Below are 19,732 nucleotides of genomic sequence, written 5' to 3'. Positions count from 1 at the left end.
AATTCATAATTAATCCTTAAAGAGTTCTGAAATAGCAGTAATCACAACTCAGGCATCCTCTGGAATAAATCAACATTTCAATTCTTGGAACCACTCTTGTGATGACCAATCAGGTTATGAAATCAGATAAGAAATTCTCTGTGGTAGATGTAAAACATTAGTTTTCATTTCCAAATTTATTTTAAAAATCTATATTTAGTTGCTGTTTTATAAATGTGTATATTTTCCAATATGTATGTTTTTTAAATGGCTTGTTGATATGCCCCTATTTATATGTATATTTCCCACACATTTTAAAATATCAATGTTTTAAAAATAATAATAAGTAAGAACAATATTTGAGTGGTTGGTTGACTTGGGTAAGTAAATAGAAAATATGTCTGAATCTCTTCTATGACATATACCTTGTTGACATGAAGTAAGTGCCTAGGGCTGAGCATGTTGCTGAGAACATATGTGCAGCATGTTTGAAGTCCTAAGTTCAATCCCCAGCACCAAATAAAATTAATAAATAAAAGATAAGTGCTCTTTCAAGATGTGTAATCTTCATATAATTAATGCTAATTTCGATGTTCTAACATGTGAATCACTACTCAAGGGTGCTTTCAAAACAGTGATTTGACTACTACAAATTGGTTTTATCTGAACAATTTATATAAGCCAAATTAGCATGATGAAACCATAAAGTAATCAACAAATGGAGGTATAATAAAAAAAAAATCTTGGTTGGTAATTTGACGAAACAAATTTTATTTTTTCTTTATTTTTTTCTTTCAATCTGGGGAATTACATTTGAATATTACTTTTTGCTTGGAATATTTTTACTGTGGTATTATAGAAGAAGAGAGACTAGTACAGTAACCCACCATGTACCTAGCACTCATCTTCAAGAATTATTATTACTGGGCAGTTTTGTTCCATGTTTACCCTCATGCATTCCCTCTACCCAGATTGTTTTGAAATAAATTTCATCTATTGTAATTTTCTATGCAAATATTTTAATATACATATCTAAAAAATAAGGACTTTTAAAACAATCATAATAGCAATGTATAAACATAATTTTTAAATTTACCAATAATTTCTTATTTTCCCTGTTGATTCATAATATTTTCCTACTTGATTGGGAACCTAGTTGATATTTATAGAACACACTATCCATCAATAGCAACTTGCATATTCTTTTTAAGTACACATGGGGCATTCACCAAAACTATTTTCTTTACACACACACACACACACACACACACACACAAACAAAGCGAACATTGAAATCCTACAAAATATGTTTTCTGTCTATAGTTGGTTGTTTTGAATGGGATTCAAATTAGAGTCATACATTGCACTTATATCTGCTATTTATTGTGTATCATTATGGTAGATGATCAATTTCTTTGAAATTTGGCTTCTGGTTATTATTGAGAGAGATAGGGAGGAGAACCATAGTTTTTTATGTTTTTTCTGAGGCAATAAATTAGGTAATACTCAGAAAATAATTTGAAAAATGCAAGGTGCCAAGTTAAATTCAGTAGACAGGCTTTAATTTCATCCTTTTCCAAAATTCCATTTAGAAACTTAGAATAGTTGGTATGTTTGTTCTAGCTTTAATTTATCAAGCATTTTTTAAACCCTCAATAATGTCACATAGAGATTACCCACTAGCCACATAACCTAAAAATGGAGATCTCTTATTTTAATTTATTTATACATGTATGTAGTTGCATGGCTATATCTTTTAAAGTGAGTATGACAAAAATGACAAAAAAAAACTACATTCTGACTTTAATTGTGGTCATTAAAGCTCTAGTGTTACTTAATGACAGTATTATGAAACAAGGGGAAATTACTTTCAAAGGTTTGTCTCTAATTAGTATTTTTAAATAAATGAACAAAAGTATTTTATCCTACATGAAGGTACCTATCTTTTATTTATACAGGATATATTTTAATTAGAATGTTACAAACTTGAATAACCAAAAAAAGGGACAGACAGGCAATGTAAGTATGTCAGTCCCTTCTAGAGAAAATAACAGGGAATAATGAGAACTATAGTGAAATGGAGATAGAAAGCCTCACCTCCAGCTACCCTCATGTAATTTCTCCAAGAAAATATCCTAATGAGTGGAATTTAGCTTAAATTCAGCTAATATGCTACTGATATTCAACTCCTAACTCTTTCACTAAATTACTCCTAATTATTGCAGTGACTAAGGCATTGAGACTTATTAGTGAAGTATTTTTTCACTGTACTTCTAAGATGAACTTCTGCCTCATGTCGTTTATCTGTTATGATATAGTTTCTCTAATTATTATTCTTGTGTTTTCTTCCTTACTTCTGTTCCTAACTTCCTTCTTCCTCTTTTTCCTACTTTCCTGTTGTGTCCTTCATTCTCGCTCTTGGAATCAATGCAGTCAAGTCATGGTTGTCCAGAATGCAAGGTAGAGTTGACTCTCTTTCAGTGTCAAGCAATGTTCTTATGCCTAGAATTGTACTTTTTGTATTGTTATATACATTGACTTGCACTTCGATTTGAGTTTTAACATTTATTTTTTCTATTTTCTTGTATCTATTGAATTAGGCCTACAGCAAATTTTTCTGACCACATTTCTAAATAGCTTTAGCAGGTATGTGCAATAAGATGCAGAAAAGTACAAAATATTAAAAACTAGAAAATATTAAAAACAGAAAGCAAACATGGAACTATCACGCTGAAATTAGACAGAACTAAACTTTTCATTTATAATCTGTCCAGTAAATCTCAATTAACTTCTCACTTTGACACAGTGATGGATTTCTTCTTAGGACTAGTTCACTCATCCAGTTCTCTTGGGCTGATATGTGAAATCTGTTCTGTTTCTCAGAGAGAGTGTTGTTTTTAGAACAGACTTTTTCAATCACATTATTCAAACATATTTTCAATAGTTTGTTTGATATTTAACAATGTTACTTAGAGAAAGTCCAAAAATAATTGAATTTTCAGGCATAATGATAGCTAAACCTAGTTAAAATCATAGGAAAACCTCATTAATGAGAAAGAAATGTACACTTCATTCAACAAAATTTTCTTAGCATAATTATGTGCCAGATACTGTGCAAAGTGCTAGGGTTCAAGTTGACAACACAGTGATAGTCTCTACTCTCAGGGAATAACTGGGAAAATAAAGTGACAGATGATAAATACACTGCTGCTTAGAAGAATAAAGCTTACACAATGGGGTATGCACTGTACCCATTTTTTTCAATACACACACATAAAATATTATTCAGAATTTCTGGGTCTTTTATCTAGAGAAATGGGGGGAAAGCACCATCATAGTAGTGATTGCATTTAGCTTCCAGGATTTGTCAATGTAAATAAAGGTTGAATGTCTGGAGCATCTTGGGTTACAGTTTGAAAGTTCTAGAAGTAAGTCTTTCATCTAAAAGTCATTTTCAGTGTGTCTTTAAGAATCATCAGTATAAGCGGTAACTGTAATGACTAGGTCCTGAAATTAAGTTGTACTATGGAAGCCAGTCAATGAAGTCCTTAAGAATGTAGGTTTGGCCAGGCATGCTGTCACATGCCTGTAATTTCGTGACTCAGGAGGCTGAGGCAGTAGGATCACAAGTTTGAGGTCAGTCTGAGCAACTTAGCAAGACCCTTCCTCAAACTACAATAAGAAAAGGCCTGGGGGTGTCGCTTAGTGGTGGAGTGCTCAGGGTATAATCCCCAGTAGCACAGAACCAAAGTTGAAAAAAGAAAAGAACTTGGGTTTGAGTTTCACCCCTGTCACTTAGAAACTGTGAGATTTACCTAAAACTATTTTATCCTCTACTAACCAGGAATAATATCCTATTCCAGAGGACTTTTGTGAAATATATGGGTAATGAATCAAAGTGATAAGCATAATACCAGGCACATAATAAGCTTTCAGCCAATGGTAGTTGCTATTATAATTGCTAGTGATAAATATAAACTTCATGTAGCCAATGGTCAGTTATCTCTGGAAAAAAAAAGTGAGGATAGGGTAATCTGGCATATTTGGGTTATTCAATTATACCAACTTATATAACAAAACTAAGAAAATCAAACAACTTTTCTTTATTAACAAATTGCAGAACATTAAAGTTAAAAAATACAAGTTCTATTAGCTAATTAAAAATGACACTGATTCCTTTTTCTCATTTCTTCTTATTTCCTCTTCCTGGTCTTTGATTAATACACTCATAAGCTCTGAGAGAATAAATGTCAGACCAGAGGAGGTGAAAGAATAACAAGGAAGGAACCCAAATAATTCATGAACCTAATATACACCCCTGGATAATTAAGGAGTGGAAATGAATATATCTGAAGTGTCTCTTTCTGGTCTTTCTTCACACTGTTGGGCAAAGTGCACATTTCTTTTTCATTAATGAGATTTTCCTATGATTTTAACTAGGTTTAGCTATCATTAGGCCTGGAAACTCAATTATTTTTTTTGGACTTTCTCTAAACATCATTGTTAACATATCAAACAAACTATTTCCTCTGGGATGGATATTAGATGCATGTGCAATATAATAGCCAAAAGTTATTTTATTTCAAATGAATTTTAAAGGAAAACAAAGAAGTACAAACATGTTTTAAGGATGTATTCAACAAATTTTTTTAGCATAATTATGTGCCAGATATGTGCGAAGTGCTGGGGTTCAAGTTGACAACACAGTGGTAATCTCTACTCTCAGGGAACAACTGGGAAAATTAAGTGACAGATGATAAATACACTGCTGCTTAGAAGAATAAAGCTTACATAATGGGGTGATGGGGTATGCACTGCACCTTTTTTTTTTCAATATACACACAAACATTGTGAGACCAGTAGAGGAAAACCAAATAAAAGAAGACTCCAGGGTTTTACATAATTAATTATACGAAAATAAATACAAAGAAGTTATCACATTCTATTTTTCCTCATTTTTTTTTCTTTTAAAATTGAAAAGATGTGGAGAACTCTGTTCTCTGCTGGTTTAGGTGGAATAATTGAATTTAAATATTTTCTTGAGACTTCCTTAAAAGCATCTCCCTATTACAGAATAGCCAATGAAAGCAAACGAAAGAAAAAGGAAATCAGTCAAAACTTCAAGGGGATAAAAATTAAAATATACATATATATTAAGATAAACACCATGTTTTTCTTAACAAATTGACTTTTTATTTGCCCATATTAATAAATCTTTGATTATGAGATATGACCTAATTGTCATAGTGTAATATCATTAACGTAATCTTCCATGAGGTAATGTACTGCCATGCATATACCAGACAAGAAAGGAAAATAAGAGTGAACTCTGTTTCTCAGCCTGAATTTATTCTCACATTCAAGAATCCCCCAGCTTAGCTGCCCACCTCTACCTGTGACCCACAGATTTCAACATGGCTTTGAGAATTATAGCAGGTTTTCAATTAGGTGAAATGGCTACACAGCCTGCTGGGATCATGCAAAAGATGGATATAACATGTTATTTACATACAAGTGTTATTGAAGAAATGGCCTCTGTGGCCAGCTCTGCATGTCAGGTTTGCAAATGCAAAAAGAAGTTGGCAGAAGATTTTATTGTTTCCACAGTACAGTCCAGGGGTGTAGGGGCAGCATGTTTACCTCTATTCATCCTAAAGGCAATGAATATCTGGAGTCTGGAGAGAATTAGGGAACGAAATATCTTAATAAGATTAAAATGCTCTTTTAAAATTGACAGCTTAATTTGTGTCCAGTTTAGGTTGCCTTTGAATGAATCTGTTAAAAAATAAATACTTACAATAACTATCCCTTTTTGTCCCATGATATTCATGTAGGTATGCCATTAAGAATTTCCCTAGGCAACTCTAAAAGTGGCCTACTTTTTCGTGTCATGTGTTTGTATACACACATCATATAGAATTTATATTGTGTAACTAAATATACAATATTGTGTGTATATATACATATAAAACAAGTATTTAAATTAAAGTAGGGAAATTTAGGTTATAAAAAAAACTAGACAACCCTGTTCATAAAGCCTACAATTAAACAAATAGAAGGATAAGTGACATTTTATGATGGGCCTAATCAATTAAGTTCATAGGTTATGTATTTAAGAGCAAGGAATCATATTTTCTATATTTAAATCCTAATCCTGACCATCGGTAACTATGCAACCTTGCCAACCCACCTTAATTCCTCTAAGCTTCAGTTTTTCTTCCTATTAAATAGGATGACAAATAATACCTGTCTTTTAAGGATGACTTGAGGATTAATTGAGTTAAGACATAAAAATAATTTAGAACTCTGCCTAGAAAAAGTAAGGATTTTATAAAAGTTATTATTTTAGCATGCTTGCTTTATAAATGTTTTTTATGCATGAACCAAACTTGTTCATGATAATCAAAGATATGATCATACGTTAATACAATTAAGTAAGAATTATGTGGTTGTACAACTTAATAGAGATGCAAAGTTTCTGGTACAGAATAGTATTCAATAATTGTTACTACCTGTGTAACTGAAAAAAAAAAAAAAAGGTCTAAAGGTGAATATGAAAATTTTAAAAATAATTATTTATATTTATGAATTAAGAAAAGACACGGATAAATTCTTTTGAAAACATTTCAACACTACATATGACTTTAATATACACATATCTAAAATTTTAGTGAAAGTATGAGTTTGCATTTGACATTTATTCTCAATTGTTAAAATTATCAGATTCAAATTTTTAGAATTTAGAAAAATGATTTTACTACTAATCATTGTATCATGAATCCTTTTTATGGTTTTCCCATGATCTTGCCACTTTGATAACTAAGTCCAAAACAAGCAGAAACTTTAAAAATCATACTATCATGTTTTAAAACTCATACTATCATGTTTTATTTTCTATGGGAATAGCTATGGTGCTAGAGAGCTGAACAACTTTGCTATTAACTTAAAAGTGGTCACATTATTCTTCCCATGTCATCATCAAAAACAAAACAAAAATCCTAAATATATGGAGACATAATTTAACAAAATATTTGAATGTTTGTTACAAAGTACTGAAAATTATAGAAAATACCTTAACAAATACCTATGTAGTTCTTATCTAGTTTTATCAAATATCCAAATACTCATATTTTGTTATATTTACTTCAATGTTTAATAAAAGGTATTTTAAGGGACCCCTGGATCCTTCTGATGTCACTTTCTTGTCTACCTAACTACTCGATTGAATTTAATACCTCTACTTCCTTTTATCATATTATATTTACATAAATGTCTTATATGCATGTATACTAGATAATTTATAATATTATTTCATGTATATATATTTATCCTTCTGCAAATTTTTTGATAAAGATACTTTTAAGATCTATATATTTTGTATGTGGATATTTAATTCATTTTAACTACAGTTTAGTATATAATTGATTGAATATATCATAATTATTCATTTTATTAGTGTCTTACTATTAGAAATAATATTGCAAACAATATTGTTTTATTATTAGGAACAATATTGCAATGAACAAATATCTTGTGTACAGATGGGATAACTTCTTTAGGACAGAAGTGGAATATTCCAGATGTTTGAGTAGATATAAACTTAAATTTCTCTAGATATTAACAAAGTTACCTAAGAAGTGTGTGTGCAAATATACTTTCTGTCCACAGTATATATTATATGAGTCTCTTTTTCTTTAAATGATTTTCTTTATATTTCCCCAAGGATATTTGCAATTTATCTTGAATGACAAAATCATCAAATACTGCCCTTATTTTTGTATGTTCAAATGGGTGGTTAAAAGTGAGAAGAATACCACTTTATTTTTAAAATAGGTTTCAGGTCACAATGGCTTACTTGTGAGGTGTTGTGAGATACAAGCCCAGTGTGTCATAGTCTAGGCTACATTTACTGGGAGCTTTCAAAAATCCATAGGCTCAAGCTTCTCACCAGAATGATTAGATCAGAGTCTCCTTGAGGATGCAGGGTATAAGGAAGTGTAGATGGAATGCTGACTACCTCTAGTTCCCCTGCCAGACCCCAGATCCCCAAGTGACCCACTCTGCAATCAGTGTTGGGAATTACCAACCTGCAACTGGCTGGTAAGAGCATAAAGCCAGAGAGAGGGAAGATGGCAGAGCTACTTCTAAAAGTGGGTGTGAACTAGAGTTTGATTCTCAACAGCTAAAAATTTATGTTTAATTAAAATTGTTAAAGTACTTTACCAAAAGCATCAGAATATACTTTATATATTAGATAAATGTTTACAAAATTTCAGCTATAGCAATAACTATTCTTCATACTTTACTCAGTTAATGCATTCATTGCTCTTTTTGGTTTGTTTTAGAAATAATGAATTAAAAGACAATATAGCTTTGCTGGCTTGATTACATGCAAAACCATTGGAAAGTTAAACACCACATTAGTATTTATGGGACAAGAAGATGTTGATGTTACCATATAGTTTGTGCAATTATCTCCTACATTCAGGAAAGATTAAGATTTCCAAAATTATAGTATTGTTAGAACATCTACAGGCATTTCTTTTAAAAACAATACTCATTAGAGCAAACAAAACTCAAGGCATGCAACATATTTTTAAATTGTCATTGTACATTCAAGTTAAAATAAGCCTTAAGACATGAGGATAATGGGATGATTATACAGTGATCTGGAAGGAAATATCTTGAAAAGTCTGCATGTCCTTCAATTTAACTATGAAGTCATCAGTTAAGGTGAATAATCAAAACAGCTCTTTCTTTTCTTCCAATTCAGTGCTGAGTACAAGAGAAGGACTAAATATGTTCAGAAAAGTCTTAATCCTGAGTGGAATCAAACAGTAATTTATAAAAGTATTTCCATGGAACAGGTAAGTAATGATTATTTTCCAAGTGACAGATTTGGGTTAATATAAATATAGGATGGCAAAATTTTTGAAATTGGGATCCATATTAGTTTTTGCCATATAAACAAGAATTCCATAAAATACATGTAAAAATGTAGCCAATGAAAAGAAATGAGTGAAGTTCAGATAAGATGAAAGTGATGTATGTATTTTGACAAAATCGCACAAAAAATGAGTAAATAAGTAAATTAAATTAGACAAGTGCAAAGTTTTCCATTGATTATTTCAATGAAAAAATTTTTAAATATTTTAATAGAGTGGATTATCTTTATGCTTTTGGGAAGAATATTTTTCTTATAATTATAAAGTTATTTTGACTATCTTTATTTTGACTTTCACAAGTGATACAAAGACAACATCAAATTTCATCACATCAAAATGGATTACTGCACCAGACAATATTTTAGGAATTCATCTCTTCCCTAAGTCAAGGCCTCTTTACAGGTGGCAGTATGAGGCTCATTTGTGAAGCAGGATCACAGTGGCTAGCATAAATATCATCACCACAAATATGTGATTTGAAGCAAAATTGCATCAATGTGCTTTCAAAAATCTTAACTTTCCATGAATACAGAAAATAAATGAAGTTTGTAAGGTTAAATTCAGAGAAAAGAGAATACTAATAGAACAGTTAGAACTTATATTGTTTTATATGGAAATTATCTTTCCAAAATGTGCCTTTAATTTGTCCTCTGAAAGATTAATTTGATTATGAAGTTGCAGCTGATATAAATTATAAGCTGAGTTCTTTAAAGTAAGTGAAATTTACCTGCAAAAATAAGATACTGTCACTATATTTTTTTTTTGGAAATCACTGAAACAAAAATATTTTAAATATTTTTAAATATCAAAATATTTTAAATAATCCTAGATATTTTTGCCATCTAAAGATTGCTTATATTCAAAGGTTGCTTAGATTATGCTTGTTACTTTTAAAAATGGGTGTGTGAGGGTAGGATAGAACAATAGGAAATGAGAGTTGCCATTTTGTTCACAAAATAATGAGTTCCCTTATGATCAAACAGTAGAAGGGACTGCAAACTAATCATTGAAATTTTAAACAATGTTTAGGATAAATCCACATTGTTTCAGATGGAATTTCAAGAGGTTTTACACAAATGGAAAGGATTCAAGGGTGAAAATAAATTAGTCTATTACGTGAATATAATGAAAATTTCTGATGGAAAAAGGGGGTTGATGAGAGTTTTATTTGAACTGTAGCTCAAGAAGAAAACTCTGGAGGTGACAGTTTGGGATTATGATAGATTTTCTTCCAATGACTTCCTTGGGGAGGTAAGCCTCTGATTTCCTTTTCCTTATTTGCTACTATTATAAACCACCAATTAAAGCATGATACAAAGCACATATCTTAAGTTTATAAAATAACCATTTCTAAATAAAATTCTTTTCTTGGTATAATTTATTTCCTGAGTTACTTTTTGAATATTTGAACAGCAACTTGAAAAATGGTTTTGCCTGCTACTTTATAATTATTTCCAAGAATAATTAATTATTTTATTTATTATTACTTCACAGCAATAATCATTGGGAAATGAGATTTGAGGTAACAAATTTATGTTATAAGATAAGCTGGATTTTTTTAAATGGAACTTCATATTCTTTAATTGCTGTTCCTTGCTACATGTATAAATGACTTGATGTAGCATTTTACATTGTAACTTATGATTAAATATCCTGAGAAAAAAATTCCCAAATATCATTAAAAGCAAAACTAGGAATAGGACCTAACAATCAAAACAAGATCTTGTGACCTATTTTCATCTATGATGTTCCAAAACTCTCTTACTTGGTGATCTTAGAGCAGAAGTTTGGGGTGTATATTAAAAATAAATTATTTGCAAGAAATCTAAAACCTACAAAAGGTGATATGCTTTTGATACAGACTGTGTAAAGCTATTTTGTAGTCTAGGTGATAACATGGGCTTCTTTGGTTTTTAAGACTCTATAACCCTCTTTCTGCACAAATCAGACCATTAAACTGTCACCTTAACAGTCCATCTTATTCCAGCCTATGGACTAGCCTTGATCATAGCAGGAGTACTCTAGGATATAATGCTGTATCTGAGCTAATGTCTTTATTTTAAAAAACGGACATGTGGAAGTCCTTCCAGTTTGTTGTCTTGTGTTTACCCTAATCCCATAACTTATGTCCATTGTAGTGGGGCTTATTAGATCTTTATAACTCATCAACTGAAAATTTGTCATTATTAATGTGCCACTAAGAAAAAAATATAACATCAATTAAACCATGACACAGTGCTTTCTCATCGTGTTGTTAGTCATATCTTATTTCAAGTATTAAAGTGTATTTTAAAATAGAAGAAATTAGTAATTGCAGTATTCATTTTTTCATTATTTTCACTTTTGTCCCTCTAGTGACTAAAATCATACATTTTTAAAAGTTCCTAGCTTAGGTTAGAACTAGAATTTCATGTAAAAAGTTGTTTCATGAGAAGATTGACCTGTGACCCTATCTTTTTACACAATATCCAAATAATTGAGTTAATATTAAAAGACATTATATAGTTGAATTTAATTATACATTTTCTGAGTATCCAATATACATAAGACTTTGTTCCCAATATTATGGGTGAAGAAAAATAAGGAAATAAAAAAGAAAGAAAACTGAGCAAGACAGCATCCTCCTCCTCACATCACTGTGTCCTTTGGTTTATATTTTTGAATAAATTTTAGATTTACAGAAAAAAGTAATGAGTTGAACATAATTAATCCATAGATTTCATTGATTCATTGCACTCTTTTTTCAGGTACTGATTGATTTATCTAGCACATCTCATCTGGATAACACTCCTAGGTGGTATCCACTCAAAGAACAGACTGAAAGCATTGATCATAGCAAGTCTCATTCCAGCCAGAGCAGCCAGCAATCCCCAAAGCCATCTGTCATCAAAAGCAGGAGCCACGGTATCTTCCCTGACCCATCCAAGGGTAGGAGATATTTTAAGTACAAAAAGTTTTCGTCTATTTGTTCACTAAGTATCTTCTTGAATGTATATTTAATGTATATTGAAAAGTTAGAGAATGGCAAAAAAAATTTAACATAATCTCAGGTAAAGCATTGATATGGAATTGAGACAAAGAAGTTCTAATTTCAGATAACCACATTCTTAAGTAAAATACTTTTCAATCTTCACTTTAACTCTCCATTTTTCAATCTACAAAATGTAGAATGTTGGGCTATATGAACCATTTGGTCTTTTCTGTTTTTTTAAAATCCATAATAATATGATTTTTAGAAAATTCATTGGGGTATTTCATAAAGAAAATATAAAAATCCCTGTAGCACACTGACAAAACATAATCATCATTACCATTTAGGCATATTCCATTTAATTGTTTGAATCTCTGATTTTTCACAAATACACTCTTACTCTATAGATACAATTTTGCATTCTTCTTTTTACTTATTGTATCAAGAAAATTTTACCCATGTCATCAAAACATTTGGTATGCTAAATTTTGTTAAGTCTTTCCTAAATGTTGAACTGCAACTAATTTATAAACTATTATTATTTTTAAAATAATAGTGGCATACATTGGGTTTGGCAATATATACAGCATTCCATTTGAGTGATATTTTCCTTTGGGAGATTTATTACCAACCACCTTATAGCACAATATGATTCCTTGTCATAAATTAGGTAACAAGATAAATGTGTGATATCTTATCTACATATGCTGAACTATTGATAAATATTAAATACAACTTTTATACCAGACTTTAGTATTGTTTCCTTGTCTCTTATGCACTTCTAAGCACATCAAATTGAACAGGCTTCTATGTGTATGAGAAGAGAATGGATTCTATGTGTTGTAAGAGATGGGAATCTAAGGCCATGTCTAGAAGGCTATTGAGTTAATATGGTAACCATTGACTGGGAATGAGTGCTATAGACTACTTATGAATAGGTTCCATAGTTCATTTATGGGTTCTGCTTAGCCATTGGAATTTTTAAAATTTGTTTAGCATTCTGCAAGGGGATTGGTCTAGACCTCTGTCTCTATGACTAACTTAGTAAACGTGATCCATACATTCTCTAAAATTACCTGAGACAATAATTTTACAATATTTACATTTATTATGTCCTAAAACTTCACTATAATTTTGTTTAAAAATCCTCCTGGAGCAATGCTAAGCCTATTGTCTTTTACTGGACCTCTATTAGAATGATCAGAGTTGCAAGAAAAAAAAAACGAGAAGTTAACAGATTCATGACTTGAGGCTAATTAGGATGTCTTCCTCTTTATTAACCTATCTCTTCTCAAAATTCTGACCCTTCTGCCTTTCATCCCCCAAATTTCCAAATGTTTAGTCACATTACTACATGGTAAGCAGTAGCATAAATGATTCCTTAAAGAGTATTAAAATAAATCTGAAACAATTTCAAATTATGTGTAGACCAATCTTGACAGCAGGAAGGCTGGAGCAACTTTAACTGTTTTACCCTTTTGTAACCAGACATGCAGGTTCCTACCATTGAGAAATCCCATAGTAGTCCTGGTAGCTCAAAATCATCATCTGAAGGCCATCTTCGTTCCCATGGACCATCTCGCAGTCAAAGCAAAACCAGCGTCACTCAGACCCACCTGGAAGATGCAGGGGCTGCCATAGCCGCTGCGGAAGCCGCCGTGCAACAACTCCGCATTCAACCAAGTAAAAGACGCAAATAAATTCCTCAGCATGGCAGCTTAATGTTCATCTGTTGCCTTTCTCTCCTGCTGTCCTTCCCTGTTTGCTTTCTGTTTTTGGCATCCCCTGCTCACTCTGTTCTCTGTCCTTTTGTCTGTGTAAGAACAGTATCAAAACATAAATATGCTCTCTTATTCAGTTTTTTTTTTCTTTTTAATTTACATAGACTGCAATAAAACTGGCTGTTTCTCCATTGTTCCCACCATCCATCCACCCTGGCTCATAGTATTTGGTAGCTGTGTCTATGACGTTTTCAGGCAAAGCAGTGTTGTGCGTCCTTTTCGTGTGTGCTTAAAAATTATTTAGAATGCAGGAACTATAAGCACAATTAGCTGCCAATTCTCCAAGTATTACACACAAAAAAGCACACACACACACACACACACACACACAAGTATTTGTAGAAAGTTAACAATGTGATTCTTGCACCTGAAAACACTCAAAAAAATTAGAAGAGTATTGAGACCAATCAGTAGTCAAATTCTAGAGCCTAGGGGAAAAAGCCATTTCAAACCAATGCTTAAAAACATAAAGAAAGTATGCATGTGAGACATTGTAGCTTTCCTTGTGTGACTCTTCCTAGTCTTTTGAAAAATCTGTGAATAAAATCATATTTCATATATTCTAAAAAGTACATATTATGATATATGTATAAGCATATGTGATGAGGTAATGCAACCTCGTTAAGGAGCACAATTGGTCCCTTCTGTTGGATCACACTTTGTATATGATAACAGAGAATTTATAGGTTATTTTTTTCCCTAATCACTGATATCCTTTAAAAGTCAAGATGTGCTATGTCTAGTAACTGTAAATCAATTAAAGTGTAGCAGTTCACCCATCTTAACTGTTGTGGTTTTTTTTTTTGTTTTGTTTTGTTTTGTTTTTGCTTCACTTGTGAAAATGTAAAGCAATTGATATAATTATATAAAAACTTAAGTGCAGGCATTTCACAAATGTAGGTGAACTGTTACTTCCACATGGCATTAGCCAGGCAATGAGATAGATGGTTGTTTTCCCATCTCCCAGTCATCATTTTAAAAGAAACAGCCAGTTTTAACGCCCTCTAGCGCTGTGCATGTGATGTCATTTTGGCATTTGAAAACACAATTGAAATAGAGCAAAAGAACACTTCTGTTTGCATGAATAACATTGAAGCTGGTTCCATCTGAGGTACATACTCTGGGTTTCCATTTCACCCACACTGCCACAGCAGCACATAAAAGCGGTCAGTCTAATCATGCCAGGAAGCAGCACAGACACAGCATAGCAGGAGTCCTCCCCATTCAAAGAACTCAGTCTGATAATCTGCCTCCACCAGCCAATGGCAACCAAGACCAAAGCCAGCTAGCCCTCAGGAAGGTGATGTCTGATGGACCAGTCAAGCCAGAAGGAGGTGAGCAGAAAGGCCCTGTTCAAAGCACACAGCAAGAAAATCCCCCAAATTTAAAGCTCGCATCTTTAATTTTTTAGAGATTGTCTGATAAAATGTTTATCCACTTTTTAATGTGCTTTTGTGGGCATGGCATTTTAGGACTTCATCATCACCATGTAAGTCCCAAGATCAGTCTCGTAATATATTGACTACAGTGATTTGTATTTTTCTATGCACTGGGCATCTTTTGACTTTTGTTGGGAAATAGATTAACAGTATTCATATTGCAGAATGGAATGCATGCTACTAACCTAATCTGTTCAAGCATGACTATAAATATGTTGCATTGTGATAAAAGTTTAAATTGCTCACAGTTCAAGTTAGTATACCAGTTGGAATGTAGATCAGTTTTTGTTGCATATTATTTGAAGTGTAACTTTTGGAAATTCTTAGAGGAAAGTAAAGGAAAAATTGTCAATGCACTCATTCACCTTTCCATGGTGAAATTCTCTCTTGATCCTACAAGCAGACATTTTCCATTCGTGTTTCCATAGTTGTTAAGTGTATCAGATGTGTTGGGCATGTGAATATCCAAGTGCCTGTGTAACAAATAAAGTATCTTTATTTCATTCATAAACTACTGGGTTCTGAGCCATTGTTATATGATGCAGTATAAAATGTGTCAGTTTTTGTTTTCTCATTTGAATCCTTGCAGTAGAGTGTAGTTATTATTCCATTGCTAGTCATAGCTGTGAGAATAGAAACATTGGGGAGCAGAAGAAAATTCAACATTGGAAACAAAATAGAAGGAAAATCATTACCAATGAAAGCATCAGAGCTTACATAAAAATGTAGATAATGGAGTTGGGCCAACCTAGGCAACACTTACAATGTTTCTTGGCAATATTCTCAGGTTCCAGTAAAGAGGAAGGCAAATCCCATGAGCTTCTGCTTAGAGAAACAACTAATCTTGATCCCATAGCTGTACTCAGAAAGAAAAGCAAGTTTATATCTGTTCCTCACCTCATCCCAACATTCATAGAGTTTTCCCCAACAAAAAGTTGTCAGTGACAGGAATCAAACTAGTGTGATTATAAAATAATTTCCAAATTTAATTTAAAACCCCTTCTTTAAAAATTATTTTTTTAAAAAAAGATTAGGATAGCATGTACCTTCCAACCCTAAAACACTCAATATTATGAGTATTGCCACAAAATTAAATTCAAATCTTCTACTCTCCTATTGATTTTTATTTATTTTCAGAAAATTAAAAGCATTTAATATGCCTTTCTCCCAACTAGCTAGATATTTGGGGCAACTGACATGACATATGTGGCAATATGAAAGCAAATCACTAAGATATTTCTTAGACTCTTTAGTAAATAAGAAAACAGTTTAAATGTTAGTATAATTTTGAATGTGCTTTTTCACAATTATAAGTTGTCACCAGTACACAATTTCCCTGTCCTTTCTGGTCTTATTGGTACTTTCCAAAAGTACTTGAAAGTCCACCTCTCACCTTTTCTTCCATCAAATAAGTTAGTTGATTTCTTGATATTATTCGTTTTCTTACTTGAATATTATATTAGTTACAAATGGCACAGTAATCAAATGTTTCCCTTATTTCATGCTTTATTTTTATATATTGTGATTTAAGTATTAATATAATTATTTTGTCAGATTTTTATCATAGATGTGGCTTTTAAAATCTATATGGAAATGTTTTAATCCTTTTTCTTTAAATAATGTTTAAGTAGATATTGCTTTATCTTTAAAGTGTTATGATTGAATTAGGAAATCACTCTATTGAAATTATAACCAAAAGGAAAACTGGATAAGATAGCATGCTTTCTTTTTTTTAATGTTTTCTTAATAGATAGTAAATAAAATGCCCTGTTTTCTAAAATATAAGTGTATTATTTCCCTGCTACTATAAATTAACCAATAATAAAATTGAACCATGCCAAATGCCTAATAGCAAACATGCTACAGGGTTAAATTTATAAATGCAGTGTACTGTATTTAAAATTTGCAAAGAGAAACTGATCAAGATATAAACTTAAAAACGACAGGTTCCTATTCACAAGTTCACAGACTTCAAAAGTATTAGTAATAAGTTTACATATTCGGATAGAAATTTCCTGTTTCAATCCTCACAATGGAGTTCATGTAATCCCACCTGCATTCTGAAAATAATGCTCTACATTTGAATAGTTCTTCACGTCGTACAGAGTGTTTTGTCATCCATTTCTCATTTTATCACACCAAGTGGATGAGGTAGTCACTCAGATATTCTTATCCCTGTTTTGTGGGTGAACATTCAGAGAGTCAGAAGGGTAGAATGGTTGATTTAAGAACACAGCTAGAAATTTTCTGAACCAGCAACTACAATCCTTGTCTTGTGACTCTGAGGCCTTTGCTTTTAAAATATGTAGGAACTTTCAATATCAAACTCCTGATTTCAATAAAAACAGTTGTCATTTACCTATTGGTTATTTATCACTAAAATTCCTGCAAATTCTTAAAAGTGGCTAGAAATAGTGACACTTTACACTTTCTTTACCGGCATCGTCCTCCTTTCCAAGGGCTGGAGACTTAAAAAGCAATGAAGAAAACATTCCTGCTGCACAAGCCAAGTGAGTCAGAAGGCAGGATCTGTAGAGGAAGCTGTGTACATCTGTAGGCATCTCTATCAAGGGCGACAAAATTGTCCCTAAAGAGCTTTTCAAATATTTTTTGTAAGCTTCTCAGCAGATTTCTGCTTGAACTAGCATAATATATGGGTCAACCAAGAATTATGGAGTGAGCCAAAAGGAACTCTTTCTCTCCCTCTGGAGTTTAGTTGCATGCTAGGAAATCTGAAGGGAAAGATTAGACAGATTGTGCCAAATCATCCTGATGCCTAAACAACTCTATTTGTATTTAGAAATCCTTGAAAGTGTTTTTTTTCCATGCTCCTTGGTTTGGTTGATCACAGGTCCTGCTATTTTAGAAAGTGACACCAGCCAGGGAAGGGAGTTTAGAAAGTAGTTTTGCTTTGTTTTTGTTTTCTTATTTTACATTTTTGAGAACCATACCAAAATGAAAATAAATGAAAGTATTCTTAAAACCCAGAATAATGATTTAGCTGGCATCTAATACATTAAATTTTAAGTGCAATTTGAAAATTCCTGTCTATTTTTGTTTGATATTAAGATTTGGGGTTTTGAGGTTTAAATTTAGAGATCATACAGAATGGGTAGACATACCTTTCTTTGGGAATAAAACGAGCTGTTAGGACAGGTGGAAGAGGATAGATAAGAAGCTGATTTAATAAGAACTTATTAAATAAGTTGCATGAGGGAAATACGAAAGCCAGTTTCTTTGTGTGGGCCGAATTGTAGGAGAAAAGTCTGAAGCTACTTCCACAGACCACTGCTGGAGACTCCACTTTCAATAAAGCTCATTTGCGGCACCTGTCAAAGAAGAGTTTCATATGCATGTGTTGCTTTGCCGGACTCTTACCAATCCATCCCTCTGGGGGAGTTGCTCTCAAGGATAAGTGGTAGTGGGAGGTTGGGTTGGGGAGTGGATGGGCTCTGGGGAGTTGAGCAAATTGTTGGTTACAAAATGTAGTAGCTAATCACTATCTCATTTTCTTCTGACCCAAAGTAGATGATCACTTTTGGTCAGAAAGAATTTAGCCTTCTCTGTATTTGGAAAGGGCAGGGCCCATAAGGGGAAGTAAAGGAGAAATCATAAAAGAAATAAGAATCGGTTCATTTGGAGAGGGAATCTGCATTAATATTGTATGTACATGGTTAATAAAAACAAATTTGACATTCCTCATTTCAATGTGTTTGTGCAAAAGCAAAATTAAAATATTTTTTAAAATGAAAATTGAAACTGTAATGAGGTGAACACAGCAAACATCCAACAAAATTTGAGAGAATCAGTTTGAATAATTTTTAGCTTTCAAAGTTGTATGCCTGTTCTCTGGGGATAGAGGCATTCATTTATTGTTGTGTGTAAAAATCAAAATGTTTTTTGAGAGTTTCCATATCTTCTTAGAGTGATTGCATATGCATTTTTCAAATATTTATTTAGTTATTTGAATTCATTGCCAAAAATATCTCTGCTATACATGCAGAGTCACAACCAGTAAATGCATATCAATCATATTCTGATCATATGACACTCTCTTATTTATGAACCTTCATTACTGAAGGTGAATCCACTGATTCACCATCAATGGCTACTTTTGATCTTTTCCAGTAGTAGCCATAGGTCTCTACCATGCCATCCATGTGGTCCACAATGATTATTTTTATGTCCATTTCACCTGACACAAATAGCAAACCAACAGGTCCATTTAAATTTTAAATTTGGCTTCAACATTGCTATGCTTTAGTCGAATGATGTAACCAGAGACTATAAATGAAGGCGGAACTATCAATTCGGGACCTAAGAAGAGGAAATCTTGTTAACAAGCTCCTTTAAATACTATGACATGTTTTTAGTTTAGCAAGAAATACCTAGAAAAACTCATTTTTAAAATGCAATTTCTTTTACATTGGGCTAGAGCAAATCATTTTCAAAATGATTACTACCAAGGAGCAGGACCTGTGGAAAAACGAGACAGGCAAGTAAATGGAAGAAAGAAATGAGAAGTATGGATTAAGGAAAAGCTGATGGAGACACAATGGGGATGCTGGACAGTCAGGATGCGATATATGATCATGAGGCCAGGAGCTTTCTCATCTG

The 19,732-nt window shown here is 32.4% G+C and overlaps 1 protein-coding gene across 1 annotated transcript in view; it reads left to right on the top strand.

The window, feature by feature from the left end:
• The window catches only part of Pclo (piccolo presynaptic cytomatrix protein), a 404,888-nt gene that overhangs the window by 323,315 nt on the left and 61,841 nt on the right, over window positions 1-19,732 (top strand). The window contains exons 16-20 of the mRNA XM_027926468.2: window positions 2,413-2,439; window positions 8,753-8,846; window positions 10,104-10,175; window positions 11,672-11,852; window positions 13,384-13,578. Coding sequence (XP_027782269.2) covers window positions 2,413-2,439; window positions 8,753-8,846; window positions 10,104-10,175; window positions 11,672-11,852; window positions 13,384-13,578 — 569 coding nt within the window. The remainder of the gene's footprint in view (window positions 1-2,412; window positions 2,440-8,752; window positions 8,847-10,103; window positions 10,176-11,671; window positions 11,853-13,383; window positions 13,579-19,732) is intronic.

This window comes from Marmota flaviventris, chromosome 1 (genome assembly GCF_047511675.1).
Source record: "Marmota flaviventris isolate mMarFla1 chromosome 1, mMarFla1.hap1, whole genome shotgun sequence".
Taxonomy (NCBI): Eukaryota; Metazoa; Chordata; class Mammalia; order Rodentia; family Sciuridae; genus Marmota; species Marmota flaviventris.
The sequence above is the reverse complement of the archived record's forward strand: the minus strand, read 5'-3'. Positions and strand labels throughout refer to the sequence as shown.